Source organism: Pisolithus orientalis (genome assembly GCF_024613125.1).
Source record: "Pisolithus orientalis strain OTSU chromosome Unknown F5J12scaffold_50, whole genome shotgun sequence".
In the NCBI taxonomy this organism is placed as follows: Eukaryota; Fungi; Basidiomycota; class Agaricomycetes; order Boletales; family Pisolithaceae; genus Pisolithus; species Pisolithus orientalis.
Genome location: NW_026260831.1, coordinates 124,280 through 149,975, shown reverse-complemented (window position 1 = coordinate 149,975; position 25,696 = coordinate 124,280). Strand labels below are relative to the sequence as shown.

Below are 25,696 nucleotides of genomic sequence, written 5' to 3'. Positions count from 1 at the left end.
TATCGACTTTTGTATCGGCCGGGTGGGCGGTTTTTATTAGCGCACATGTGAAATGAAGCATTTTGCAGGGACAGGCACATGTTCGTTTTTCGGGATGGGGTGCCAGCAGCTTCGCCTGTCATGCTCACGTACCATGCAGCATCACTGTCTTCAAGTCGACGACATTCTTCGAGTCTTCGGCCTCGCCAATAGACGAACCCTCCGTACACTAAGCAGACGTCTCAGACCAGCGATGGACGGCCCATTTGGCAAGTATCCTCTGGCTTTATTCCAAGGCTGTCGTACGTGGAATATACCGAAAGTTGATTGAATGAACACATTTCACTGCTGCTGATCGGTAGGACCAATGACATACCTGTTAATAATTCATCACTTGCCTACTGAGTACAGTCTCGATTCAAGGTGGATACGATTCGAGAGCTCTATATTTTCTTTGCAGTCCACCCGGATGCGGATTTTCTTTTCCTGAATCTACCGAGGTTTTCTGTGCGGTTGAGCTGAATGCAGATGCTTTTGGCATCACGGATGGTCGGGAGAGCATTATCACACCTTGCATTTGTTGTCTGAGAGCATGTTTTGCATCCTTTATTTGAACCTGGTGTACGGATTTCGTCCTACCCTCTCCCATTTATATGGCAACTTATGTGCCCGGGAGCAACCCATCTCGCGCTTCTTTCGAGTCGAAGGACGTCCTAGGGCGCGCCCTCATTCCAGATTACGGTTTGCGAAGTTGTAGTTGTCTTCTGAGAAGATTTGTGGGATTTTTCTAAATTGCAACTCGATGAACGACGACTCGGACTTTTCATGGGTTGCCACTCGACTCGTCGAGGGGTGGACGGTGAAGGACTTGGGGTTGGCGAACTGCTGGGAGGGCGTCGAGGTCAACCCTGGCGCCTTATTCAGGCCCTTCCTGCCATGTTAATATGAATCTACCTCGCCACTCGTGCCTACCAATGGGATAGCTACATACAAGTGAAACTCAGACTCACGACTCAAAGTTCTCATTTACGTCTCTCACCACGTCCTGCAATAAGGTTGAATTGTAACTACATATGCAGTCGAGTCGAATTCCGGATCAACATAAATCTGCCAAGTACCGAGACAGGCCATGGCAATGTCTGATCCAATGCACTCATTGCCTGATGCCTGCCGCTCCTTCCCTCATCCGACTAAGTTGCTCCTCCAATTGTGCTTGCTTCGCCAGAGCTTCTGCCATAGCCCGACTCTGCTCTGCAGCTTGTGCTAAAGCCCGATCTCGTTCTGCCATAGCCCGATCTCGCTCTGCAGCTTGTGCTAAAGCCCGATCTCGTTCTGCCATAGCCCGATCTCGCTCTGCCAAAGCTTCTGCCATAGCGCGATCCCGTGCCGCCAAAGCTTCTGCCGTAGCATCTCGCTCTGCCAAAGCCTGATCACGCTCCTCCACAATCTGCATTTGGATTCATATCAGCTCTGCATAGGAAAAGAGAACATCTATGTACCTGCTGCCCAGTTCGTCGTTTTCGTTCAGCTTCCTCCAGCAAACAAAGTGTTTCTTGCACGATATTCAGCACAAACCGTTTCTACACTCTCAGCAGTTGGTATCGCCACACCACGCCATCTCCCCGCTCGATCCGACTGGATATCTTCCCTCGCGAGCGGAAATAGGCGCTTGAGTGCCTTAAAAACCGTCTCGGAGAACCAGTAACACTGGCTTTCCATCAAATTGTATACCAGTATGTGATTCGATGTCACAGCGAGCAGCGTCGACAATTCATGGGCAGATGGTCGAACACTGCCTTTGGGGAACGTCAGCGTACGAAGACAAATTGCGGCGGTACATTTCACGGCCAATTTAATGGCACCTGGACTGCCGAACGCCGCGGAATACACGGCGTCATCCGCTTCAATGGATGGTTTACTTGAACCTAATGAAGACAAAATGTTACCGTTGTGACCTGGTGCGGTGGAGTCCGCAGAAGGGGTAACATTCGCAGGAGAGGCGGGAATCACAACCGCTGGGAAGTTTTCAGTAGCAGTAGGGTCCGCGAAAGTGGGAGGGTTCGCAGTAACGGTAGTGTCTGTAGGGGGAGAGCGCGTGGCAAACTCTCGCGCTGCGCATCCATATTGTCGTCAGTGATTTAAATGAACACAGAATGGCAGAGGTACTTCTATCTGAATTGGTACGATCCTTTCCCCGCTCAGCTACGACGGTTGACTTGTAGCGTCCATCCATAGACAGTATATCGAATTGAAGGAACTCATGTTGCACAGTAGAAGATTGCTTGTGCCAGCAGACCTTCTCAACGTAACATCGTGCTGCGTTATCGTCTCCTCGGATAACACGCTCCCACCAGCTGGTGGTGAAGTGGGACATCTGATCTTCGAATAGACCATCCACTGGAGTTCGGAATTGTGAAGCCATTCCAAGACTGGTGAGGAGTCTCAAAAAGAGGTGGTGTATTAAGGTGGGCATGACCGTGTCTTGAGAGGGATCGACTTTATACTGTTTGATATCGGAAGGAGCTGGCCTGCACGGAGAGAAACAGTCAAGTTTGCCCATAAACCTACAGTCTACCGACACGTCCGAAAGAGAGGACGCGTGTAGATCGAGTGTGATTACATAATAGAAGGGTACATGTAATACACCGCAAAATCGACCCTGGTAAGTAATTCTGAGTGCGACTCGTGCAACCTGCCTTTCGATACAGCTGCACCGTGTCCGTAAGTGGGCCATGCGGTGATCGATCGACTGATCGACTGTACATCCATGGTAACTCAGTTGAGCTCTTACCAATCTCATACTTTTATACCCTTGTCTGCAGGCCAACGTTCGAGAAACGAAACCAAAAAAAGAACGGGAGGGTTCACCGGGGTCAGTCCTATGCACATGCATTCTAGTTCTTTTTCTGTATGCATGTCGTGACTCGACAGGACAGGCTCCGCTCTTCTAAGCTTGTGAAATTGTACACACAGAAGCATTGCCTTAGAGCCTCGAGGCCAATGCCCAGCGGCCCGCATCACTGCTGCATGTAGTGCCTTCCGAGGAGATCTTGCTGATAGATGTATGCGATAGGAAGTTATTTAGGGCCGCTATTATTGCACGCAGCGGGCTAGAATAACGGCTCGATCCCATCAGAAAGCATGTCTTGCCACGGGTACAACGTATAAGATGTCGGCCAATGTAGCCAGAAGGGAGGCGTGCCAATGCGATAAATTTACACGGACTAGACTACGAGGGACAGTTGTGCAGCATGTATGCCACGGAAGACAAGTGTGACGCATGCAATCTTGACGATCAAGAAGAGCCACTAAATAATAGAACTAGCCCTCAAGGTAAATACTTGAAATGTCTGCGAAGTTACAGGTAGTGATTCTGAAGCTTACGCTGAGGACCTGCAATAGGAAGGACTATATCGGGGGCCACAACCGTGAATTTCAAACACGTCAACTCGTACAGCAAGGAAAATGTGGCGAGTCAGTGTGATGCAGGGGATGTATCTACGGGGATCAATATCAAGAACATATTATCCCTGTCAGGGGGATGTCGCCCTCAAACGTGTACTTGAAACATGTTCGGCCAGTCTAGACTGAGGTACCCACGTTACCAATGTTGCCATCTCTCGATTGGAGAACCTAACGACAACATCTGCTCGCCGGCCATCCGAGATTCAACTGGACTCAGGTGATAAGAATCGTGACTCACCTAGGACGGTGGTGATTCCTAAGAGTAGTGGTGACCGCCACACACTCATGTTCGTAGGCAATGCGTGCATGTATGGTGAATGCTACTCGAGTGCGGCAAGGACAGCGCAAAATTATGCATCGTAAAGAGGGAAAGCAAAGAACGGAGTTGACTCTACCAATCTGTAAACCCTGTCAGTTTTCCGTCCCAACCCCACCAGATCAACTCGTCTTGTTCATCGACGTCCGCATCAGCAGCTTCTCTATCGATCCGTGGTTCACTTTCCGACTCAATCCCCTTCACACCGCCCAGCGCTTTCGACTGGTATCCGCTCCCCGACCTACGTGCTCGAGCCCAGATACCCTCGACCCGGACATTTCCTTTCCGGTGTTGTTGTTTTCCCACCGCCGTCCCGGTGGTTGTCGGAAGGGTTTTCGGTGCCTTACTGTCCGCAGACATATCCAAAAATGCGTCCAAGAAATCGTCCAAAGCCGGCGAAAACGGTTGACGGGGTATCCATGCAGGATGTGTGAATCGACGGGGTGCGCGGATGAGGATATGGATGTTAGTGGGTGCTATGCACATGAAATAAATCAGTGCATGGGATGAGTAACTCGAAAGAGGCGAGAAAGAAACATACGCAGTTCGGCAGCAATTCCTTGACCTTGGACATCCTCTGCGCATGCCTTTGCAAGGGTGAACGAGAGGAGACGTTCGGCTGTACGGAGGAGGGTGTCGTCAGTCTCTTCGTGGCGTCGGGGGAGAGCCGCATGTTCTAGGGGTGGTGCTAGTGGTGGGGGTGGTGGAGACGAAGTGGGAGATGGAGATGGACTTCTGGAGGGTGGTGGCGGTTCTTCGCCTGAGCTGTCTTCTTCTCCATCTTCCGAAGAGGGTTGGTCCTCTGTACTCTCCTCGCCAGTCTCGTATGGAGATTCGGTAGAGTCGTCTGTCTCTACATCTTCTCCTTCCGACTCATGGTTGTCGGATTCCTCTGACTCGTCGTCGTGTTCCATGTGCGAGCACTCGACTGTCTTTGCTGACATAGGGGAGCGGGTGACGTCGTCTCTTAACCCCCATACTTTGACCTCGAAGCCATCAATCCCCATAATAAGGCGAGATTTTGCAGTGCCAATCGTGGGACCTAATACGATGGCTAGGAATACTTTATCAATATCTGTTTTTCTTGATATCTCAGTTGTATCTACATGACATGCTTTGCGTCGGAGGGCAAGAGATGTCGACAAGGCGACGAAGGTGGTGTACAGATGCGAGGTGAGGGTGTCGAATGAATTGAGGAGTTGCTGTCGTTTCTTCGCAGCTCGAGAACGCGTCTGTGCGTGTGGTGATCTTGCCACTTAACTTTAGATGAAGCTGAACGAGGGGGAACTCACGTCTTTGTCTGGTATGCGTGCCAGTTGAGCGACAGGGCTGTAAGTAGATATGAGCCCTGTTTGTCAGTAGGTTTGAATGGAACTGACAAGGGTATCTGATTTTTGAGGAAGAGGACGTGGGCAAGGAAAGTCGTTGCGAGTCTTGCAGCGAGGTCGTGAGTGACCCTCTCCGTGTCCAGCGTCACCGTCGGGAAACAATCGGCCCGGTCTGTCTCCGTCGTGCCGGTCATCCCCGTCGTCGACGTGTTCGTCGCAGTCGCCGGTGTCGGCGTCGCCGCCTCTGCCAATGTCAGGACTCTCATAAAGCAAAGACGCGGTGTGACAGCGTGACATACACGGTGTGACATGACGTGACGGTGATATTTCCGCTACTTGCTCACGGCCACAGCGATGCCACCTAAGTCGAGCACGACGAAACAAGCCGGTAAGGACTTGCGTTCTTTTTTCGCTGGTGGGGCACCGGGGTCTGCTCAGAAGCAACCGCAAAAGGTGTGTTTTGTTTCGTTGCGTGGTGTGGCCACTGGCCGGTTAATCAATTCCACCACTACTCAAGTCAACCGCGGCAATAAAACCCGGACATGGGTCTGCCAAGGAAGACCCCATCGAAATAAGTGCGTATCACTGATTTCATAGGATCGCGGCTTACATACAGCCATACAGCTGACAATGGAGCCAATCCTTCCAAGGTCAAAGCCAGTACGAAAGCCGTCCAAGTACATCCCTCTCTTTCCCTCGTACAGCTTCCTATCATACTCTAACTCCCTGATGCACTTTCAGCCAAATAATATATCGATGACCAGGTCCGAGCAGGCGATGCTCGTCGACAGTGACGAAGAAGAACACGCTCCTATCGGAAAACGCACTTCCGCGTCCGCCTCCAGAACGACTCCGAAGGCAGCGTCGTCGAAACGAAAACGAGTGGTTTCGTCCGACGAAGATGACCATATGACGGAGAAGGAGATTTCGCCTCCTCGAACGAAGAAAAAAGCCCAAGTGGCGTCGTCTTCGAGAAAGGTTGCAGCTGCTACTGTTAAGGCATCCGCTGGTGGGCGTCGACCATCAGCCCCGCGGCGTTCCAAACCTGCAGATGACGATTTTGTTGTAAGCGATGACGAGGACGAGGACGACGCGTTTGATGATGCGGAGGAGGAGGAAGAGGTCCCAAAGAAGAAGAGAGTCAACAGGGCGAAGGCGCCATCAGGAAAGACGAATCTTTCGCCAACAATGAATACCAAATCCCCTTCTAAGAAACCTCCTCCCCCAATCCAAACAGAGGAGCAGAATGCGGCTTCAAAGACCATTCCAGCTGCAACGGCCGAACCCGAACTCGCAGCAACGACCTCTAAATTTAAGTAAGTCTTGCCTTCTTTCTTTCAAGAGCCAAAATTATAGCGTGTTATGTGATTTAAAAACCTCATCTAGCTGGGCAGCTGCCAAAGCCGCCAAACTAGCGGGTCCGAAAGCTCCTGGATCAAAGCCTATCCCGGAACCGAAAACTCAAGACTGCCTTCTCGGTCTATCATTCGTATTTACTGGTGAATTAACTAGTTTTTCGAGACAGGAAGCCGTGGACCTTGCAAAACGTTTCGGGGGGTAGGTTGTGTTTTCTCCTTTTGTTGTCCGCCTCTCCTTGTATCTGGCTCGTTTCTCAGCTGACATGCGGTTATTTGTTGGGCACAGACGTGTCACACTGCAACCCTCTTCTAAGACTTCGTACGTCGTGTTGGGCGAAGACGCAGGTCCCTCCAAGTTAGCAGCGATCAAGAAACATGGATTGCGGACGCTTTCGGAGGATGAGTTCCTCGAGCTTATTGGGACGCGTGTGGGGCCGAGTGGGATGGAGAGTGGTGCGAGTGCCAAAGGTGCGGGACTGGATGAGAAGTTTAGGAAGAAGATGGAGCGGGACGAGGAGGCAATTCGAAGTGCGGCGAGGGAGATGGAGAAAAGAGAGATCAAAGAGGCTAAGAAAGGCAAGGCACCAGGGGGACAACTTGGGAGGTGAGTTTTCTTCCTTTGAAATAACATGGACTTGTCGCACGCGAGGTGATGGATGCTAATCACGATTCGTGCACCCCAGGTCGACACCAGATATGTCAACCCAGCTATGGACTACCAGGTATGCGCCGAAGACTTTGAAAGAGATATGCGGGAACAAAGGGCAGGTAGAGAAATTGCGGCAGTGGTTACAAGATTGGTTTGCACTCCTTTCCCTTCTTTCTAGGCTTATTCTAACGTGGCTACAGGCCATCAAACCTCAAATCTAACTTCAAGAAACCCGGAAAGAATGGTATGAACGTTTACCGCGCCGTCCTAATAACTGGCCCCCCAGGAATAGGAAAAACTACTTCTGCCCATTTGTGTGCCAAGGCGGAGGGTTTTACGCCCATCGAGATGAATGCGAGCGATACGAGGAGTAAGAAGCTTGTCGAGGTTCGTCGCCATTCTCATTTCCCTGTACTTTGTGTCCGGGGGGAACTGAGCGATTTGGGGATAGGAAGGAATGAGTATTAACAATCTCTCGCTAGACGGATGGATGGCCGGAAAAGAGGTACGTTCGCGCGCTTTCTGCTACGTCTTCGGTGCCGACGAGTGATGTATGAAGACGACCAATGCGCTTGGTGTGACCGTCACGGACCGGACGTGCCTCATTATGGACGAGGTGGATGGGATGTCGGCGGGTGATAGAGGTGGCGTGGGTGCATTGAATGCCTTGATTAAGAAGACTAGGGTAAGTGTCTTCGTCTGTTCGTTGGTCTTTCCCGTGTCTTCTCGTTCCCCTTCTTTTGGAAAATGCACTGACGCCGAAGCGTATAGATCCCCATCATATGTATCGCCAACGACGGAGGCGCGCAAAAGTTGAAACCATTAATGCACACGACGTGCAAGTTGCCATTTAGGAAGTGAGTCGTTCACTCTTGTTGGACCACATGTTGGTGTAACATGGATGGGTAACTCGGGTATCTAATCTATTCGACAGACCAGACGCTGGCGCTGTGCGGTCGAGGATGTTGACAATTGCGTACAAGTGAGTACACACTTATTTCTCTCCTTTCTGTTTGAATGCGAGGCAGATGAGCGTTATTCTAACGCTGACATGTCCCGACGTATGTATTGACCTCTCGCTAACGCGCGCGATAGGGAAAAGATGCAGATTCCTGCCAACGTTGTCGATCAGCTCATCGAAGGCGCTCAGTCGGATATAAGACAAATTTTGAATATGTTGTCGACGTGGCGGTTGTCGAGTGATACAATGACCTTTGATGAAGGCAAGGACCTGTGCGTAGTTCTTCCTTGCCTTGTGCTGGTAGGCGTTGTGTGAGAGGCGATACTAATGAGAACGACTTTGGGTACAGTGCGAAAATGAACGAAAAATATACGATCCTGACCCCATTCGACGTGACGAATAAAATGCTCGGTCCCTATCTGTTCTCGAGGACCTCGAGGGAGACGTTGAACGATAAGATGGAATTGTATTTCCATGATCATTCCTTCGTGCCGTTATTCATACAGGTATGTGATTCGTTCGCCGGTGGCGCTGGCCTGTGCCTCTGTTAGGGTTTGCTGAGGAGAGGACTAGGAAAATTATCTCAAGACCCAGCCTGCGAGAGTGCGAGATCTGGAGGGTCCTCCGAAGGCGTTGAAGCAATTACAGTTGATGGATAAGGCTGCGTCGTCGATCTCAGACTCGGATCTCGTGGACGTCCTCATACATGGGTGCGTTGGATTTCTTTTAGCATGGATCTACTCGAAGTCGCGCTGACGCGGGTGGCGAAGGCCGGAACAACATTGGTCGTTGATGCCGTTGCATGCCGTGTGTTCTACCGTTCGGCCTGCATCGTTCGTGTATGGAGGTGGCATGGGGTATGGTGGCCCGAGTGCGATGTCGTTCCCTCAGTACGTCTTTTTTTCATTGCCTCGTTCGTTCCGCTGCCACGCACGCTGGTTGTGTGGGCTGTGGTGTAGCGAGTATCCGGCTTATAAACTATTGTTATTGGCAGATGGCTAGGTCAGAACTCGAAACAAAACAAACTCGGGCGTCAATTGGGTGATATTCAAGCCCGGATGAGACTCAAGGTTTCGGGGGACAAAGTCGAGATACGACAATCGTATGTACCTGCGCTTCTCCCTTACCTTGTCAAACCGCTCGTTACGGATGGATCGGTGAGCTTTTGCGTCATATTGATGGTGTAACACGTCCTGAAAAGGGTTCATGCAGGATGCCGTGGACAATGTGATCGAACGGATGGATGAATATTATTTGACCAGGGAGGATTGGGATACCATAGTTGAGCTCGGAGTAGATGAGAACAAGGACGATGTGTTGAAGAAGATTCCTACTGCAACAAAGACAGCATTCACGAAACGGTAGGTCGTACTGCCCTCGTTTGGACCATGTCTATGCTTTACTGATGGCTGTTGTTGTTGTGGACAGGTACAACGCGGGAGAGCATCCTATTGCATTTCATAAAGCGGTGGATCTGGGTAAAGCTGCCAAGAAGATTTCCGGTGGAGCCGTGCCGGACCTCGAGGAGGCATTCGAGGTACGTGTTATACACTCGTGTCTTTCCTATCATTTTTGAAGACGTGAGATGATTTATGTATTTCAGATGGACGACGAGCTAGCTGATGCTTCAGATGAAGAGGCGAAGAAACCAAGTGAGGATCCAGACATTGGAGGTGATAAGCTTATCGTGAATAAGTCGAAGAAGGCTACTCGGGGGAAGGGCAAAGCGAAGCGGTGAGGGGGATAGGATACATATGTCAGTTTTACAGCAATAGTAATCATGCTCATCCACTAAATACAAGTTGCACTTCTGTAGCTTTGACTTCGGGGTAAGTATTATGATCTCACGAGCCTTTCAGAGGTGCCGAGCAGTGGCTCTGACATCTTTCACGTCCCTTGTTAAGCTGGTCATCGAAGTAACTGATAGCTGAGTGTTTCTGAGCATAGCAGCTCAAGTCTTACGGGTACCTACCAACGACGATAATCATACATACAGTAAACTGCCTATGATCCTCGTATCGAGCTTATTCAAGTCTTCCAACTATGTGTGTTATGTATCAACATCTCCATAGCAACTCCTCTACGGCAACGCTGACTCGTCCACATTCAATATCAAAGCCGTATGGTACCGAATTATTTCCACGAAGTTGTCGATCGACATTGCTTTTGGGATGCATCACCGTCAGCCGAGGGTTCTTCCCAAGAATGAACGATAACGGGGACAAAAGACATACCTTCATTTACAGTATGTATCCTACAGAAGGATGACCCCTTCATAACATGTCCATACCGAATGATATGAGGCGTGAGCTTCCAGTAATACGTCGTGTCTAGGCAACGATCCATTCGTCAGTCCAACGATGAACGGATTCGAACATCAGCCACGGGTCGTGGTACATCACATACCCGTGTTCCCAGACAAAACCCCTGGACTAACAACAACAGCATCGACATCCCCTTCGATACCCCTGTGCCTGTTGAACGCCGCCTTGATTGAACCCGAAAGAATTGTGTAGGGTGCTGCGTCGTCGCCTTCGGTCGGCGTCACCGGTGCAGGTTCCAACCCGACCTTCCCAAACGCCTCCGATAAAGTTAGGTTGCCATATGTAGAGGGAACTGTGAAGTGGTCATCATAGCGAATATTCTCTCCGAAGGCGGTGTAGGCGAGGTTAAATTTCGAAGCCAGAGGTTTGAGAAGGTCGATATCACGTGCTTTGGTTTGGGTGATAGAACTATGTTGCATTTCGTAGCGGTCCAATTCACGGTGCAAAATGATGGAGACACAAGAATCAATAAATGGTCAGCCGCTCACTCAAATAACGTACGGACGGGTCCTACTCACCTCTCCGTCGAAATCCGATGATTGACTACCGCCCAAGCCTGTTCAGGCAATGCGTTAACTTTGACACCTCCCTGAACAATATCGATCGCTTGTGTGGTTCCAACGAGATTCTTGAATGCCAAGTTCGTGAATAATGCATTTTCAGCTGCGTGGAGCGCTTCGTCAGAATAGGCTGATGCGAAAATGTCTTTCCTGAGATGTTCAGGGAGGTCTGGGGCGTGTGCGGCCAAGCATTGCACGCTTTTGTAAATTGGAGAGTTACGCGCCTGGTGAATTCCAAATTTATGAACAGGGATAAAGTGGAGAAAAGGCAGGTATCGGCGTACCAGTTGGGCCTTGAAGGGATTCGCTTCGAGTTTAACAAGCATTTGGGCTAGAATACCAATGCTCTAATATATTCACCAAAAAGAAAATGTTCTATTCTAGCAATACTTGTGTGCATCAAGGCAGAATAGACATACTGTATGAGGGGGAGGCAAGCTCGAGTGCCCTCCAGGAGTGGTGACCTCTATATGGACGTCGAGGTACCCCTTTTCAGCGATGCTGGGTGTCGCGATAACGCGACCATATTGCTCATCGTATCCAGCTGGGAGGTGGTATCATGACAAACAAACATCGCGAATTGAAGAAAAGGACGTACAGCCTTCATCGACTAACATCGCATACCCGTTGGCACCAAACATCTCTTCAAGTTTGACTGCTAGCGTTTTTGCACCCTACAATAAAAGAAAAAAAAGGATGGAAGAACGGAGAGGCTGACTCACACTTCTACACCTCGTGGATGCAGAAAGAAATACGTACATGAGTTCCCCTCGACTCTTCATCAAATCCAAATGCAAGGACAACAGTACGGGTCGGCTCAAAGCCACTCGTTAACATGGTCTCGATCGTCGCCCTATCGTCCATGAGACACCGTAAGGTCGGGAACTGAGCCCACAGAACAGAAGCCAAAAGAGAATTGGAAGGAACCTACATGATACCAATGATACCACTCTTGTCATCGCAGCTTCCTCGGCCCCAGATATGGGTTCCTGCAGCATGGCAGCGGGTTATTCAGTGACTGTAAGACCTTCCGATATTAAGATACCAGCCCACCATCAAAGTGGCCCGAAAAGGGCGGGTGGAGCCAATCATCAATAGTCGCAGGTTCCACAGGCACGACATCTGCCAACCGATAAGGGAGAGCGCTTGGGAAAAATAAAATAAAAGCAAGAACCTTGGTGTCCAGCTAATAGTAGGGGCTTCAATTCCTCGTCTGATCCTTTCCACACGAAAATGAGGCCATAGGTATTCACATTGGTCAACTCGAGCGTCGCGTGTCTTTTTTTCGGGTACGAGTGGTAACCACGTATGTGAATGAGTCAAACGCAACACGAGCACAGATGGAGCCATGCACAGAGGCTGGGGACGTACACCGATGGGAAAGCTTGTTGGAGGTACTCGTGGAATGCATGGAACTTCTCCCACCGTGGATCTGTTCCCACCGGGCCATAATAATCATACGACTCCGTTCTGTGATAATGAATAACGCAGGACACAGGCAGTAGTTATTTATCTGCAGAACGACGGGAAGAGAACAATTGAAGAGGGTACGCACGGGACTTGAACGGCTTTTGAAAGCCAATCTACCGCTTTCGACTTGAAGGCGTCGGTATCGTATGTAGCACTAAGGTTCTCCCATGTGTCGAAGTTTCGTTGAGGGATCAACTCTGGAGCTTGGGGACAAACATTTGCGAATGTGTGAGGGTTGCGGTGAGTGGAGCTATGGGATGCCGCATGGCGCTCCCAGGAGTAATGCCAGACGTTGTAGTTCGCGAGTAGACCTACGGCCGCCAGCAACGCTATCAGAGCTACCCTAGTAGGACGCCTGGATACGGAAGGCCGTGTGGACACAGGATCAGGGAGTGGCCCAGTTGCAGTGGAGATTTTCCAAGTCTCTTTCACAGTCATGACCGGAAAAACTGTGGTCGTAACTCCCATCCAATTGACGTATACTGTAATACAGTTCGGCTCTTCGCTTGAAGTACGTAGTGCGACTGGAAGCAATCTATGCGGAAGACCGTTTTCGCTTATAACGACTAAATCTATGGTAGACATGTCTCATAGCGGCACAAGTCTAACTGTGATCATTCTGTCAACCACACGAGAGCATCGAAAGAACAAACAACATCTACAGCAGCGCCGACTCATCCACATTCAAGATCAAGGTTGTGTAGAAACTGAATCACCTCCAGGAAGCTCTGAATTGACATCACTTTTTGCAAATGTCTCCGTCAGTTATGGATTCTCCCAAATGCGTACGATAGCGACAAGAACGACAAGGACACACCTTCATTAACAGTATGTATGTTATCAGGTGGAAAAGCCCCTCCGACTTTACTACTGATATGTCCATACCGAAAAATATGAGGAGTAAGCGCTCAAGCTTCCAATAAAACTTTATGTCTATCCGATACACTCATTCAGAGATACATTACGTCTCATAGAGCATCACGTACCCGTATTCCCAATCATGATTCCAGGGCCCACGACGATCGCATCATCTCTATTTATTGTTAGCAAGACTACTCAACGATCAATGGGATCCACTCACCATCGAAGTGGCCGGAGAAGGGCGGGTGGATCCATTTATCGACAGTCGTAGGCTCCACGGGCACAACATCTGCCAACCAAAGAACAGTGTTCCATTCAAATCCACAAACTCAAAAAAAGGAAAGGACCTTGATGTGCCATCAATAGCAGGGGCTTCATCCCTTCGTTTGTATGGAAAGCCGGACAATCGCGCTTCTGTACGGCCGAAAGTTGGAACTTTTTCCAGCGGTCACATGGACGTGCAGCACGTATCTTCGAAGTTAGGAAGTATCGTCGGTTAGGAGGACACCGGACACTTGCAGTCATGCAGTTCGTTCGGCCGTAGGTCACGCGGTCACACATTCATGCAGTCCGAAGGTCGTGCAGTTCGTTCGGTCGTAGGTTATGCAGTCATACATTCATGCAGTTTGTTCGGTCGTAGGTCACGTGGTCATCACCTTGTTTACAAGGTCACTGCACCCCGAAAATTGAGATGCTTTTTTCGACATCCCAGGCTATAGTGTCATTTTGATGCATCAAAGTGTGATAATTGTAACATTATGTCGCAAATTTCTTGGGCACGTGATAAGAACCTTATAATACATGTTAAGGGTGGCTGTTCACACTTCTGTTATAAGCCATGCCAATGCCACCCATGTGTCATTGAAAGATTGCCAAAAATGGGTATTTGTACATAATATTTTACACATTTGCACTATATCTTAGATAAAATATCACATATTTGCTATAATCTAGCCAAACCTGACCATTATAACGGCAAGTGGTCCATTACACACTGCTTACAATGGGGGCACGTGACAATGGACCAAATAAATTTGCGACATACTGTGATGCAAGACTGCCTAACTCCCTTATACCAGTAGTGATGTGTCAGTATACTACTAGTGCAGATCTGAGATCTGCCCACCCCCTCCCCTTGGGAGTTTCTCCCCACAAATCCCCACTCCTCCGCATTTTATGTAATTACATAAGCATAAAAAAGCGCAGCCACTACTCCCAAAACATGTCCTCATTTGGCATGTGCCTGATACCCAACATTCCCACACACTGCCCTCATTGCCCCCAGCCTCCCTTCCTTCCTGGGCTCTGTCCCTGCCCTGTGGGCATTGTATATGATAGTTAGATGTACTATAAGTGTATTAGACCATAAATGAACGCTTTTCTGCCCATCCTAATGGGCCTGATGTTGTGCACAACATGTTTTCTGACCAACCCAGAAAGTTTTATGCAGTTGTTGTCAGTCAACGTGTAGGCATACACCGTACGAAGTGTGTCATCCTAATGTCTATTCCTTTCTCATTACTGACACGTTTACAGGGATTCCGCCCTTAGCTCACTTGGTGGTTCCACCTTTCCGTGCTGGAAAGAACTGCCAACATTTTGGGATGCACTAGCCTTCATGATTGTCAAGGGCATCGAGGAGCTTCTATTGGATATTCCTATTCCCAAGTATAAAGGTAGCCACGTCCATTTGATTGCGACAGACTCGTCAGATTCGGAATCGGGTGTGGACAACACTGTACCGGCTACGCTTCCTGTTGCATCAAGCACGAGTGAGGATACTCCCACTCCTGGCATTCCTATTACATCAACTGCAAATGAGAAGAACATGGCGTTCATGACAGGTTTTTTTTTTTTCTTTTTTTTTTCTCACTTGTGAGTTCGCTCATGTACCTCAGGTAGTGACCCAAGCGTGACGTGGGGGAGCGGTGTCGCACCCTCCCCTATCATTTACACCCACGTGCGCACCCTGCGTGGTGTCATCGAGAGTCGCTTCTATCACTCAGAATGGGTTTCCCCTCCTGCCGTCGCTGCTGACGTTCTGGGTGTCCACGCAGTCAAGTATTTGGAAACTCATGGTTATGTTCAGTCTGCCATTGCAACTATTGTGGAGATCTATTGTACCTCACACAGTGAGCAGGACTTCGCACTCGGACTCACGCGGCTTGGCCTCCCTCTTGCAGAGGGCTTCTTCTTGTGGTACTTGTTTAATCTGTAGCCTGCAATTCCAAGCTTACCATACTTTTTGTACGAACATCTCGCACGTGTACTGCCAATCTGTGGTACTTTTTTTTACGAAACTTTCTGAAATACGACTGTTGGATTGTACTGCCCAACAACTGCGTGATTGTGTGACCGCATGACCTACGACCGAACGAACTGCATGAACTTCGGACTGCATGAACGGGTGACCGCGTGACCTACGACCGAACGAACTGCATGACTGCAGTGTCCGGTGTCCTCCTAACCGACGGTACTTCGTAACTTCGAAAATACGTGCTGCATGTCCACGTGACCGCCGGAAAAAGTTCCAACTTTCGGCCGTATGGAAGCGCGATTGTCCGGCTGACCATACGTTTGAACCCTTCCATACGAAAATAAGGCCGTAAGTGTTGACTTTGGTCCGTTCGAGCCTTGTATGTCTGTTTTGGGTTGCGGTGGGCAGGCAAACACGTAAATAAGAAGTTAAGATAAGACTTCCGGAATCACACGTAGAAGAGGAAGACGTACACCAATACAAAGGCTTTCTGGAGACACCCATGGAATGCGTGGAATTTCTCCCAGCGGCACAGGACCAAAATAGTCATACGATTCTGTTCTGTGATAACAGGGAGGGCGGAATCGTTAGCACCAGTTCCACCAGGGTGACGACGATGACAGCGGCAACGAGGGGACATGGGGAGGGATGAGCGAGAATGAACGCCACTCATGGGACTCGTACAGCTCCGGCGAGCTTACCACCTTTGCCTCAAAGGCGGTGGTATCGTACGTGGTTCCGAGGCTGCGAAATATCTCTGGGGAATCAACTCGTGGACTTGGGGGAAAATGTTCGCATGTGCGTCAGTGCCGTAGTGATCGAATTTGTGGAATGAGTGATGGGAGGATCATGCCACCAGCAACGATGTGTGGTATGGTTCACGAACCTCGGCCGGTGCCTGTGAATCTCATTCGATCGCGACTGTCTCCTCCCACCCCTGCCATACGCAGAAGGCGCCCACTAGGAATAGCCGGCGACTGTGATCGCACCCTGCGATGTCGCTTCTCGTACTCTCTGCTCAGGATGTGGACACGATCACTGCCGCCTTGCCGTCTGCAGAGCTCGAGGCCCTCATGGCTTCCGTATTTCATCGCCTCTCGTCAGGATCGCACTATGCATCGCCGCAAAGGACAAGCATTGCCATGTCCCATCACACGGCTCTGTTTATGCCCTCACGGATTAAAGACATCGGAACTGCGATCAAAGTCGTTTCTGTACCTACGTCTGCCGACGATAAGCGTGGTTTGCCTGCTTCGACCATTCTCCTGGACGAGGAATCTGGGCGTGTGGAGGCGATCGTCAACGCGAGTGCGCTGACAGCCTTGAGGACTGCCGCCGGTATGGACTCATCTCATATATGCATCTTCTAAACTTCTAGCAACGCTCAGGCACCTAATAGGCTCTGTCCTCGCAACACGCTTGCTCCTCTCCGAACCGCCTAGCTCGTTGGTCGCCTTCGGCGCTGGGAAGCAGATCGAGGCCCATGTGGATCTTCATATCCGCGCATTTCCATCCCTCAAGCGATGTACCATCGTCAATCGTTCGATGAATGCACGTTTGGAAAACCTGTTGTCTGTATTGCGTCAATCTCACCCTCTCGTCTCACTCGAAGGACTTGTGCTGGACGATACGACCAACGTCCGAAGTGCCGTAGGTCATGCGCATGTGATCTGCACGGCAACATCAACCACCCAACCACTTTTCCCCTCTGAGTGGGTCTCGCCTGGAACGCACCTAAATCTTGTGGGGAGCTTCAATCCGAGCATGGTCGAAGTAGACTGTGGTCTCATAAGCCGGGCAGAGATGATCGTCGTGGATTCAATCGAAGCATGTAGGATCGAAGCTGGAGAACTCATCACTGCCGGTCTGAATGCTGGAGATATGATCGAGATTGGACGGTTGGTGGAGAAACGGGATTATAAAGACGGGCTGGAAGAGATTCAAATGAGGAAGGGTGACGTGACGGTGTTCAAGTCGGTAGGCATTGGGTTACAGGATGTTGCTATTGCGAGGTATGTGGTGTCCAAGGCGGAGAACTTGGGGATTGGGACGACTGTGGTGGATTTCCACACGGGAAGGTGACTTAGGCTCGATTGCTTCAACCTGGTTTCCAGATAGTTCAGGATGATTCGAAGATGTAGTCTTCATATTGCCAGGATGGTATTCGAAGTTGGGATGGGCCAGCACGCCTCTAATACCTCTCGCATGACCTGGATGTGAAGGTGAGTTCCCATCGAGTGACCATTGCGCTCAGAAATTGTTAGGATGCCAAACTCAAACTTACCGGCGAGTACACCGAGTACTATTGGTGACACTGGGTCTCCCAACCTCAAAGCCTGCATACGCGAACGCATCGGCATTTACGCTCCGAGCCCTAGAAATGATCCGTAGTAAGGTCATTTCTTTCTAAACCTCTGCTTCTCGTGTCTTCTCGGTGTCAAGCTGCCTGATGAGTCAACGATGATATCAAGCTTGCGACCTGATTCCGTTAGCCTGTACATACAGGTAGGAGCCCGTGACAGCACATCAAACCAGCACTTCCATGGGTCTTGGCACGGGACATAAATAGTGTGTCATAGGTCTTGAAACGGGTAATGCTACAACATGTTGTTTCTGTACAATAACATCTGTCCGAGAGCCAGCATAACATGTCCAAGGAGGGTTGTCATCCCCATTGTAGGCCTCAAGTCATCAGGTAAACGTCTCACCAAAGGCGCCAAATTCACATGTACCTTTCGAACCATTCGGCTCGATAATGAAATCCAATTCTCCGTAGTTATCTGCCCTCGCTGCGCTTGCGACTAAGTCATACTACCTGCTTCTAAACCCATGGCGAGCCGCAGCGCAACGTCCGTCATGGTGATCTGCTCGTGACCATCGCTGGCATCAATCCTCGGGATCATGATTCACGAATGTAGCGAGCTGCATGTTGGAAGTGAAGACGGTGGGTGGTGATGGACCCGGTGAATGAGTCGAGCTTGGCGCCAGGGACGGTACAGAGGCGAGTGCCGAAGAAGTCATCGACGAGGGCACCTGGTCTGGTTGGCATGGGATCGATGTCATTCGGAGCGAGGATCATAGAGCAGACCAGCAGAAACACAGGGGCAATGCACTCTAAATCTGGCAGTCGGTCCGTGCACCAGCTGCAACGTGTTGAAGGCGCCTAATTTCGAACTGACAGTTACCACCACCTCAACTAGCATCCTCAACCTCAAACCAAAGCTCAAACTCGCGAAATTACAGTGATATCCATTTCTCGATGGCTAGAACACAGTCACAGAAACGTCCGTCTCTTGGGATTTGTGAAACCAGTCCAACTCCACCTCCGGCCTTGCTTCAGTATGTAGCTATCGCTTCTTCTGAGAAATGTATTTATCAAAATGCAAAAAAAAATAGTCACCAGGACGCTCTGAGGCTCGAGCAGGGGATCTCGCCTCTGTACCTGCAACGTTAGGCATGGCCTCTCCGGGTATGCTCGCCAGAATGAAACGCTTCTTCAATCGATCGAACCAAGGTTCTTCAACTACCATCGCGGCAGAAATTGCTGGTCCAGGCTCCAGTGGGGGAGTTCAGAAGGCACAGGAACAGTCCCAAGCGGCTCCAGATCTGGATGTATGTGATCTACCATATCCAATTGAATGCGATGATGCTGAGTGATTCGCTTAACAGGCCGCGGCCACAAGTTCTGGCGGTGGGGCTCAAGCCCAACAGGAGACATCTCAGACAGTTTCGACCAAAAATGTGTGTGCTTTGTGATGTGCAGCTGCTATGATGGTTAAGTGATTGTGGCCGACAGGTCGAAAAGTCAATCGCTAAACCCGAGCCTCAACACGCGCCAACGTCGGCTGGGAAGGATGTCGATGCTGCAGTGGAAAGTTTTGGCTGCATCGATCCCATTCCGCGTGTCGCCCAAGGTGCTGTCGCTGCCGTCGGTAACGCCAATACCACATTCTCCGAGATTCAAAATTTGAGTGATACGTATCTCAAACCTTTCAAAGTTTTCAATCAAGTCGTTTCCACTCTCGCCAACGTAAGGATTTCACTTTTTGTATCCATACAATGATTGCATGCGTGCGCCAGGTCCACCCCTACGCCCAGATTGCGCTAGGAATCTTAACCTCTGCCGCTCAGGTTCGTGGCTGCTCATCATAGGCGTTTCGCGTCTCACGTAGTCGTCTGTAGTTGCTCATCAATCAAGCGAATGTAGACAAGGCGGTGTCCGATCTCCTCGACAAGGTGCAAAGCGTTTACGAATTCCTTACGGAAAAAGATAGCATAAACAAAATCGACGAAATGAAAGATACCCTTGCGAAGATTGCACGAGCGATAAGCGACTCTGCGCAGTTTATCAGCAGCTATTCTGCAACGAAAAGCTTCTGTAGGTCCTATCCTTGTCTTGGTTACCATGTCCTGACATAATATGCCCTCAGGGAAAAGAACTGCGAAGAACATTTTCTCCGAGACGCAGACTGTCGTGAATGGCTACTCTAACACTCTAGACAACTTGATGCAACAGTACCGCGACCGCGCCATCCGGGACACTCAGGTTAACACATACCGCATATTTGAAGACTTGAATCTCGATGGTATGGCTTATGCAGGGGGCGCGGGGCTGAACAAAACGAAGAAATGCCTCGACGGTACAAGGAAGGAGATTTTACAGCAAATCATCAACTGGATCAACGATCCTAACATAGATGCTCCTCGCATCTTGTGGCTTCACGGACAGGCGGGAAGGGGGAAATCAGCCATTGCTCATACAATTGCGTCGTGGATCAAAGATGTAGGAGGACTCGGATCTTGCTTTTGCTTCGCCCGCGACAGGCAGGCTGAACGCCGCGAGGAGAAAATTCTGACCACGATTGCTCGTGATCTGGCTGATCGTGACCCAGCGTTTCGGCGAGCATTGGCGGAGGCCGTGTCAAAGGACCATTCCCTCAAGACCACTCCAGACGTGGTACAGCAGTGGGAGCAACTTATCTTGGAGCCGTTGTCCAAAGTCAATGGGGAGATCGTTGGGAACGTGGTCGTGGTGATTGATGCCTTGGATGAAAGCGGGCCGGACACATCTCGAGAGCACATCCTATCTCTTCTCACTTCTCCGGAAGCTGCTCATCTGCCTTCCAATTTCCGCATCCTTCTGACGTCCAGGCCGTTGCCAGACATCGAACGTGTTCTCAGTCCCTCTGCGCATATTAAAGCCACCTCGTTGGACGCCATCTCTGCAGTATCCGTAGACCGCGACATCCGATTATATGTTTCCACCGAGCTTCGAGGTCTTCCCGAGATCGGAGCCCCGGAGGTCCAGGCCATTGCTCAGAAGTCGGATGGTCTGTTCGAGTGGGCTCGTCTAGCCTGCAGATTCATTAAGCCGAATAGGCCGGGTCGAACGGTCATGGAGCGTTACAATGAGATCATTTTCCCTCGTGTCGGAGGTGGGGGGACCCTGTTGGATGTCATGTACAAAACAATCCTGGAGGATATGGTACCCCCGGACGAGACCACGCTGGCACGGTTCCGCTCCGTGATGCATCAGGTCATGTCAACGTTCGCACCTCTGCGATTGGATACCTTAAATGAGATGCGCAGTCACTTCCCGTCGGAGGAAGACCATTTCAACATGATCATCATTCTCGAATTTATGGCACCGCTATTGAGTGGGATATCAGACAGGTGCACTGTTGTCCGACCTCTGCATGCATCTTTCTATGACTTCCTCAATGATCGTTCGCGAAGTGGGGAATACTTTGTTGGTGCATCTAGCATTGGTGTTCATTGTAGCCTCGCCTTTGCATCGTTGCACACCCTCTGCAATGACCTGAAATTCAACATCTGTGGATTGGAAAGTTCCTACTCCTGTAACTCGGAAGTTGCTGATTTGGAGGAGAGAGTTAGCAAAAACATCACACCTCATCTATCCTACTCGTGTCAATACTGGGCACACCATCTGCAGAGAGCTGACTACGATTCAAGACTTGCAATGCTGGTAAAGACTTTTGTTGGATGTGAAAGGCTGCTATTTTGGCTTGAGGTATTGTGTCTGCTTGATGGACTTGGACATGCTACAAGTGCTCTTGCCTCTACTATATCATGGCTACAGGTGGGTGAAACAGTGTTGTGCATAATGTTATCTAATATAATATACAAGGGCAAGGAGGATGTTGAGGATGCCCTGATGCTAGCACAAGATGGGATCAAATTTGTGCAGAACTTTGGGAGTGTCATCTCCTACAGCACCCCACACCTTTATATTTCTGCATTGCCTTTTACACCCTCAAACACAAAGCTTTCTAGAATGCTCATGCCAAAATTTTCACACCTTGTCAGTGTTGCTGTAGGAGGGCAAAAGGAATGGCCAGCTGCTCAGGTTGCATTGCAGGGACACACTAGGTCAGTCTTCTCAGTTGGATTTTCTTCTGATGGCAAGAGGATTGTCTCAGGCTCTTGGGACAAGACTGTGAGGATCTGGGATGCTGAGAGAGGTGTCCAGATTGGTGGCCCTCTTGAGGGGCATACTGATAGGGTCTTCTCAGTTGGATTCTCCTCTGATGGCAAGAGGATTGATGTGCAGTCAGAGATTGGGGTGCAAGATGCTTGTGCCCATGAAGATGGGCAGGTAACATGTGTTCCCTCAAACCCAGGTGGTGTAAATGTTCCTCCAAAGGTCATCAGTTGTGAGTAGCTCCACTTGTTATGTCCTCTGACTTTATTCAGCTAACTCAAATCTATTGCAGCATTCCTAATTCAATTTTCATCATGCTCTTTGCATGCATTGTGTGACACTCAACAATTCCTTGATGGCATTCTGGAGGAAGATGTGCATCTGAAGTATGAACCTGTCAAACTTTTCAATGATGGCTGGATCAGAGGTCCAAAAGGGAGATTGTTACTTTGGATACCTCCAACATTCTGGAACAAATTTTATTCAATGTGGAACACTGTGGTCATCCCAAAGGGTGGAATAGAATTGGACTTAAGCCAGATTGTTCATGGCAACAAGTGGCAGCAATGCTTCAATGCAGTTGTTTAGTTTTGCTCTGACTTGCATACAATGTATCAGTAACAAATATTTACAGACATTCTCACTTACATGATACACATTGTGTTATGCAAATCATCACAATTTGCAGAAAATCCCCCAAAATACAGTTCTGTTAGCAATAGCCAGGACAATGTGGCCCCACCTCCATGGAATAATTGCATCCTCACCACCCTCACTCCCAATTTGTGTCACCCAATGAGCAAAATGCTGTATCAACATACATATATGACACACTTGATGTGTCATGAGGGGTATATTTTTGGAAGGCAGTGAGCTGCTCAAACTGCTGTAGGGATGTCAAGCCCCCTACCTCACATATTCATCTCTCCTTATTCCCTCCTTTCAGCCAAAGCATGATTTTATGTGATAGGTTCAGTGGTAAACTGTATGATCTACACTCTTGGCAATCCTAATGACTCTACCTCAAATGCCACTACCTAGATCTTAATATTCCCCTCTCCCAAGGCTTGCATATTAGGTGGGTGTACAAGTGAGGTATTGTCATATGCTGAAAACTTGGCACTTTGGCCCTGGGATGTGAACACTGGCCTTAAGCTGAATGTCAGTGTCACTTAGTTTCCTTTGCTTTCTTTCCAATTAGCTCTCTGCACTGCACTTGCTTGCACTGGGGCAGTACCTATCATTGGACCTTGCTCTTTGACTTCTTCCACTCTTGGTTATCCTTTAAGCTTGACACTCTACACTGCTATTTAGTGACCCATTGGTAACCTCAGTCTTTGGGTCACTGGTCCTTGGTCTATAAGTCATAGTTACTCCTGTACTTAGACCTCAGTCTGAATATCAAACCAGTCTCCCCTTGAACCCTCTGGCTTAAGTGCAAGTTGACTTTCAGCTTTCACATCTGACCCCCTTGGCTTCCAACCTCTGATTTCAACCTCACATGTGCAGGAGTCTAGCAAACATATTAGAGCACAGATTGTCACACCTTGGTCTTCAGTCCTCCAACCTTTGTCACAGACTTGGCAGGTATAATCTGTGTAAGGAACTTGTTGTCACCTGGTAGTCATGAATAAACTGAGCAAGGTAATCAGGACATCAGCAACTTGACAAAATTTCTGAAGCTCTGATTTTCACTTCTGGCATTTTGATGATCTGAAATTCTAAAGTTCTGATATCAAATTTTCTCAGGTCATCAAAACACCTGGAGTGAAATCAGAACTTCAGTTTCTTTGATGATCAGAATGTCAGGAGGAAATCAGACTCTCAGAAATTTTGTCAAGTTGCTGATGGAATGAAAAGAAGAAATGTACCTAGTCATCAGTCATTTTCAGTGACCTTCTCCCAGTTTGCCTGTGTCAGGATAAATGCTAATGATGAATATCAGAGAGTGAGAGAATCAGCCTATCTCCTTTAACAAACTGTAACATGGTCAGGCATCAATGGATTAACACATCTGGATTAAGGAGGTCCTCACTGAAATTTTGCCACAGCTTCCTTGAGGGCACATTCAGGATCACAGAATCTTTGCATGGCTTGTATGTCCAAACATCAACCCAAGTGGGCAAACTTGCATGCAGAAGCAAGACATCACTCTTAGCACACCAATGCAGCTAATGCACAAGGTACAGAAGCAAGTGCAACAGTACCAGTGAAGGAGCCTTTGCATGCTATATACATACAGTGGCTCAAAATTGTCCCAATGTTTGCATGCTTTTCATTAATCATGGTGTAGTGAGTGAACTATCATTATTGAGTCCAAGGTGTTGGTGGATGTATCAAAGCAGCTGGACATGGCTCTCTAATGAGCCATATTACATAATATTTGGATAGAAAATGATGACAGAATACCCAAATGAAAATGAGAGCTCTTTGGGACAATTATGTAACTTTGTGATATATGTACTGGGGATGTAGTCCTTGAGAACACATATAAAACATGGTGAGGTGCTCACCAATGCTTACATAATGTATCACATGGTCTACTGAATGATTTGTTAACAAACAAATAATGCCAAACAGTGATTTTGCACCACTAAGCCTCCTTGCTGTAACACAAATCAAGAAATCACCATTCTAGTTCATTAGGGACATTCTCTCAGGGCAATGGTAACCTCAGCAAATGCTGGTGTACACTATAGTATAATCAATAGAATATGCTATCAGCTCCATTGGTCTCTTCAGAAACCAGCTAGCAGTCATCTCCTGCACTGTTTCCCCACCAATGCCCCATGTGTCCTGGAACTAATCAGTACTGTGAGAGCTGAGAATGATGTGGAGGTCCAATCTGGCATTCATACTATCATAAACAAACCAATCACCCACTAACTACCACATCACAGCTGAAGAAATGCCTGCCTGAAGGCTCAGGTGAAGCACAACCCTCCTGGGCACTCCCAGTATCATGGGAGGGTTGGCCAGACTGTACTCTGAGCTGAACTGGGGATCACTGGGAAGGAGTTATTTGGTCATATAAGACTAAAGGAAATATCCAGTGCCAGATAGAAGGCCAGGAATGTGCAACCTGATAGCTCAGTAGCATATCCCTTCCATGGTACCTGGAGTGAGAGAGGGTTTAGCTTCACCCTGACTGATTTGTCCAGCCCATCATCACTAGAAATGCAGATGGATCTTTGAACTCTAAAGGAAGAATTGTGTTTTCTACCATGCTCTTCTTCAAGATAAAAGGAATTACCCATCAGTCCTTCTTCCATGTAATGGACTGTGGAGCAGAGAACATGATTCTTGGCCTCCCCTGGCTACAAGAGAATAATCCCATCATTGACTGGAGAATGGGAACTCTCTCCATCAATGAGAAAACTGATTGCTCAAAAGACTTTTTTTGAATGACCTCCCTGATCACTGTCAAGGAACCTGCTGTAAACCTCCTGTCTTCCAAAAAAAAAGGGAGTAAACAGGTTCATGGACTACTGAAGAACCAGAAGAAGAGACAAAATGTGCCTATTTTACCATGGCCATCAAAAAACTGCTTGAGGTAGCAAAGAAGGTTAACCCCAGGAACTGCTGCCTCAGAAAGATCACCACCACCACTGAGCTAGCTCAGGTGGAGGAAAAGAAGAAACCCAAACTGACTCTCCCTGCAGACTACCAAGAATTTGCATTGGTTTTCAAGAAACCCTCCAAGGACACTTCCCCTGTCATGACCCT

At 48.9% G+C, this 25,696-nt stretch overlaps 7 protein-coding genes across 7 annotated transcripts; 4 read left to right on the top strand and 3 right to left on the bottom strand.

Moving 5' to 3' along the window:
• Positions 1-1,132: 1,132 nt before the first annotated feature.
• Positions 1,133-3,149, bottom strand: F5J12DRAFT_859987 (uncharacterized protein; the record flags this gene model as incomplete). The annotated part of the gene is made up of 6 exons (XM_051746835.1): positions 2,918-3,149; positions 2,803-2,858; positions 2,146-2,750; positions 1,555-2,090; positions 1,479-1,511; positions 1,133-1,426 (listed from the first exon to the last, which is right to left on the bottom strand). Exons 3-6 carry the CDS (start codon positions 2,711-2,713, stop codon positions 1,133-1,135), a joined length of 1,431 nt encoding a protein of 476 aa, XP_051595687.1. The 5' UTR covers positions 2,714-2,750; positions 2,803-2,858; positions 2,918-3,149.
• Positions 3,150-3,745: 596 nt separating this feature from the next.
• Positions 3,746-5,385, bottom strand: F5J12DRAFT_859972 (uncharacterized protein). The gene is made up of 4 exons (XM_051746834.1): positions 5,140-5,385; positions 5,053-5,089; positions 4,302-4,992; positions 3,746-4,236 (listed from the first exon to the last, which is right to left on the bottom strand). The coding sequence occupies exons 1-4, from the start codon at positions 5,352-5,354 to the stop codon at positions 3,836-3,838; spliced, it is 1,344 nt and encodes a 447-aa protein (XP_051595686.1). The 5' UTR covers positions 5,355-5,385; the 3' UTR covers positions 3,746-3,835.
• Positions 5,386-5,426: 41 nt separating this feature from the next.
• F5J12DRAFT_859962 (replication factor RFC1 C terminal domain-containing protein) lies at positions 5,427-9,907 on the top strand. Its single transcript, XM_051746833.1, has 20 exons — positions 5,427-5,541; positions 5,606-5,663; positions 5,713-5,765; positions 5,830-6,404; positions 6,475-6,645; positions 6,733-7,050; positions 7,130-7,246; positions 7,296-7,482; positions 7,547-7,600; positions 7,655-7,780; positions 7,867-7,952; positions 8,030-8,077; positions 8,191-8,328; positions 8,406-8,562; positions 8,630-8,766; positions 8,827-8,946; positions 9,051-9,213; positions 9,269-9,417; positions 9,485-9,593; positions 9,660-9,907. The coding sequence occupies exons 1-20, from the start codon at positions 5,443-5,445 to the stop codon at positions 9,792-9,794; spliced, it is 3,000 nt and encodes a 999-aa protein (XP_051595685.1). The 5' UTR covers positions 5,427-5,442; the 3' UTR covers positions 9,795-9,907.
• Positions 9,908-9,982: 75 nt separating this feature from the next.
• On the bottom strand, positions 9,983-13,369 carry F5J12DRAFT_457630 (uncharacterized protein). Its single transcript, XM_051739534.1, has 13 exons — positions 12,496-13,369; positions 12,312-12,410; positions 12,115-12,218; positions 11,994-12,062; positions 11,872-11,929; positions 11,700-11,793; positions 11,539-11,614; positions 11,360-11,484; positions 11,225-11,287; positions 10,899-11,164; positions 10,463-10,788; positions 10,291-10,386; positions 9,983-10,219 (listed from the first exon to the last, which is right to left on the bottom strand). The coding sequence occupies exons 1-13, from the start codon at positions 12,993-12,995 to the stop codon at positions 10,137-10,139; spliced, it is 1,959 nt and encodes a 652-aa protein (XP_051595684.1). The 5' UTR covers positions 12,996-13,369; the 3' UTR covers positions 9,983-10,136.
• A 1,318-nt stretch (positions 13,370-14,687) lies between these two features.
• On the top strand, positions 14,688-15,604 carry F5J12DRAFT_915491 (uncharacterized protein; the record flags this gene model as incomplete). Its single annotated transcript, XM_051749155.1, has 3 exons — positions 14,688-14,758; positions 14,808-15,115; positions 15,170-15,604. The coding sequence occupies 3 exons, from the start codon at positions 14,688-14,690 to the stop codon at positions 15,487-15,489; spliced, it is 699 nt and encodes a 232-aa protein (XP_051595683.1). The 3' UTR covers positions 15,490-15,604.
• A 512-nt stretch (positions 15,605-16,116) lies between these two features.
• Positions 16,117-17,973, top strand: F5J12DRAFT_747453 (NAD-binding protein). The gene is made up of 2 exons (XM_051742088.1): positions 16,117-16,866; positions 16,928-17,973. Exons 1-2 carry the CDS (start codon positions 16,524-16,526, stop codon positions 17,608-17,610), a joined length of 1,026 nt encoding a protein of 341 aa, XP_051595682.1. The 5' UTR covers positions 16,117-16,523; the 3' UTR covers positions 17,611-17,973.
• Positions 17,974-18,701: 728 nt separating this feature from the next.
• Positions 18,702-19,795, top strand: F5J12DRAFT_457567 (uncharacterized protein). The gene is made up of 5 exons (XM_051739533.1): positions 18,702-18,867; positions 18,925-19,140; positions 19,198-19,269; positions 19,325-19,659; positions 19,711-19,795. Exons 2-4 carry the CDS (start codon positions 18,985-18,987, stop codon positions 19,589-19,591), a joined length of 495 nt encoding a protein of 164 aa, XP_051595681.1. The 5' UTR covers positions 18,702-18,867; positions 18,925-18,984; the 3' UTR covers positions 19,592-19,659; positions 19,711-19,795.
• Positions 19,796-25,696: the final 5,901 nt, after the last annotated feature.

Coding starts and splice junctions, on each gene's coding strand:
- F5J12DRAFT_859972 (XM_051746834.1), bottom strand. CDS start 5,354: ATGAGAGTCCTGACATTGGCAGAGGCGGCGACGCCGACACCGGCGACT. Junction 5,090..5,139: donor CTCAAAAATCAGATACCCTT/GTCAGTTCCATT, acceptor ATCTACTTACAG/CCCTGTCGCTCAACTGGCAC. Junction 4,993..5,052: donor CACGCATACCAGACAAAGAC/GTGAGTTCCCCC, acceptor CCACACGCACAG/ACGCGTTCTCGAGCTGCGAA.
- F5J12DRAFT_457630 (XM_051739534.1), bottom strand. CDS start 12,995: ATGTCTACCATAGATTTAGTCGTTATAAGCGAAAACGGTCTTCCGCAT. Junction 11,615..11,699: donor AAGAGTCGAGGGGAACTCAT/GTACGTATTTCT, acceptor CTTTTATTGTAG/GGTGCAAAAACGCTAGCAGT. Junction 10,220..10,290: donor GATACATACTGTAAATGAAG/GTATGTCTTTTG, acceptor GCATCCCAAAAG/CAATGTCGATCGACAACTTC.
- F5J12DRAFT_747453 (XM_051742088.1), top strand. CDS start 16,524: ATGTCGCTTCTCGTACTCTCTGCTCAGGATGTGGACACGATCACTGCC. Junction 16,867..16,927: donor AGCCTTGAGGACTGCCGCCG/GTATGGACTCAT, acceptor GGCACCTAATAG/GCTCTGTCCTCGCAACACGC.
- F5J12DRAFT_457567 (XM_051739533.1), top strand. CDS start 18,985: ATGGCCTCTCCGGGTATGCTCGCCAGAATGAAACGCTTCTTCAATCGA. Junction 19,141..19,197: donor AAGCGGCTCCAGATCTGGAT/GTATGTGATCTA, acceptor TTCGCTTAACAG/GCCGCGGCCACAAGTTCTGG. Junction 19,270..19,324: donor AGACAGTTTCGACCAAAAAT/GTGTGTGCTTTG, acceptor TGTGGCCGACAG/GTCGAAAAGTCAATCGCTAA.
- F5J12DRAFT_859962 (XM_051746833.1), top strand. CDS start 5,443: ATGCCACCTAAGTCGAGCACGACGAAACAAGCCGGTAAGGACTTGCGT. Junction 7,601..7,654: donor GATGGATGGCCGGAAAAGAG/GTACGTTCGCGC, acceptor TGATGTATGAAG/ACGACCAATGCGCTTGGTGT. Junction 8,329..8,405: donor TTTGATGAAGGCAAGGACCT/GTGCGTAGTTCT, acceptor CTTTGGGTACAG/TGCGAAAATGAACGAAAAAT.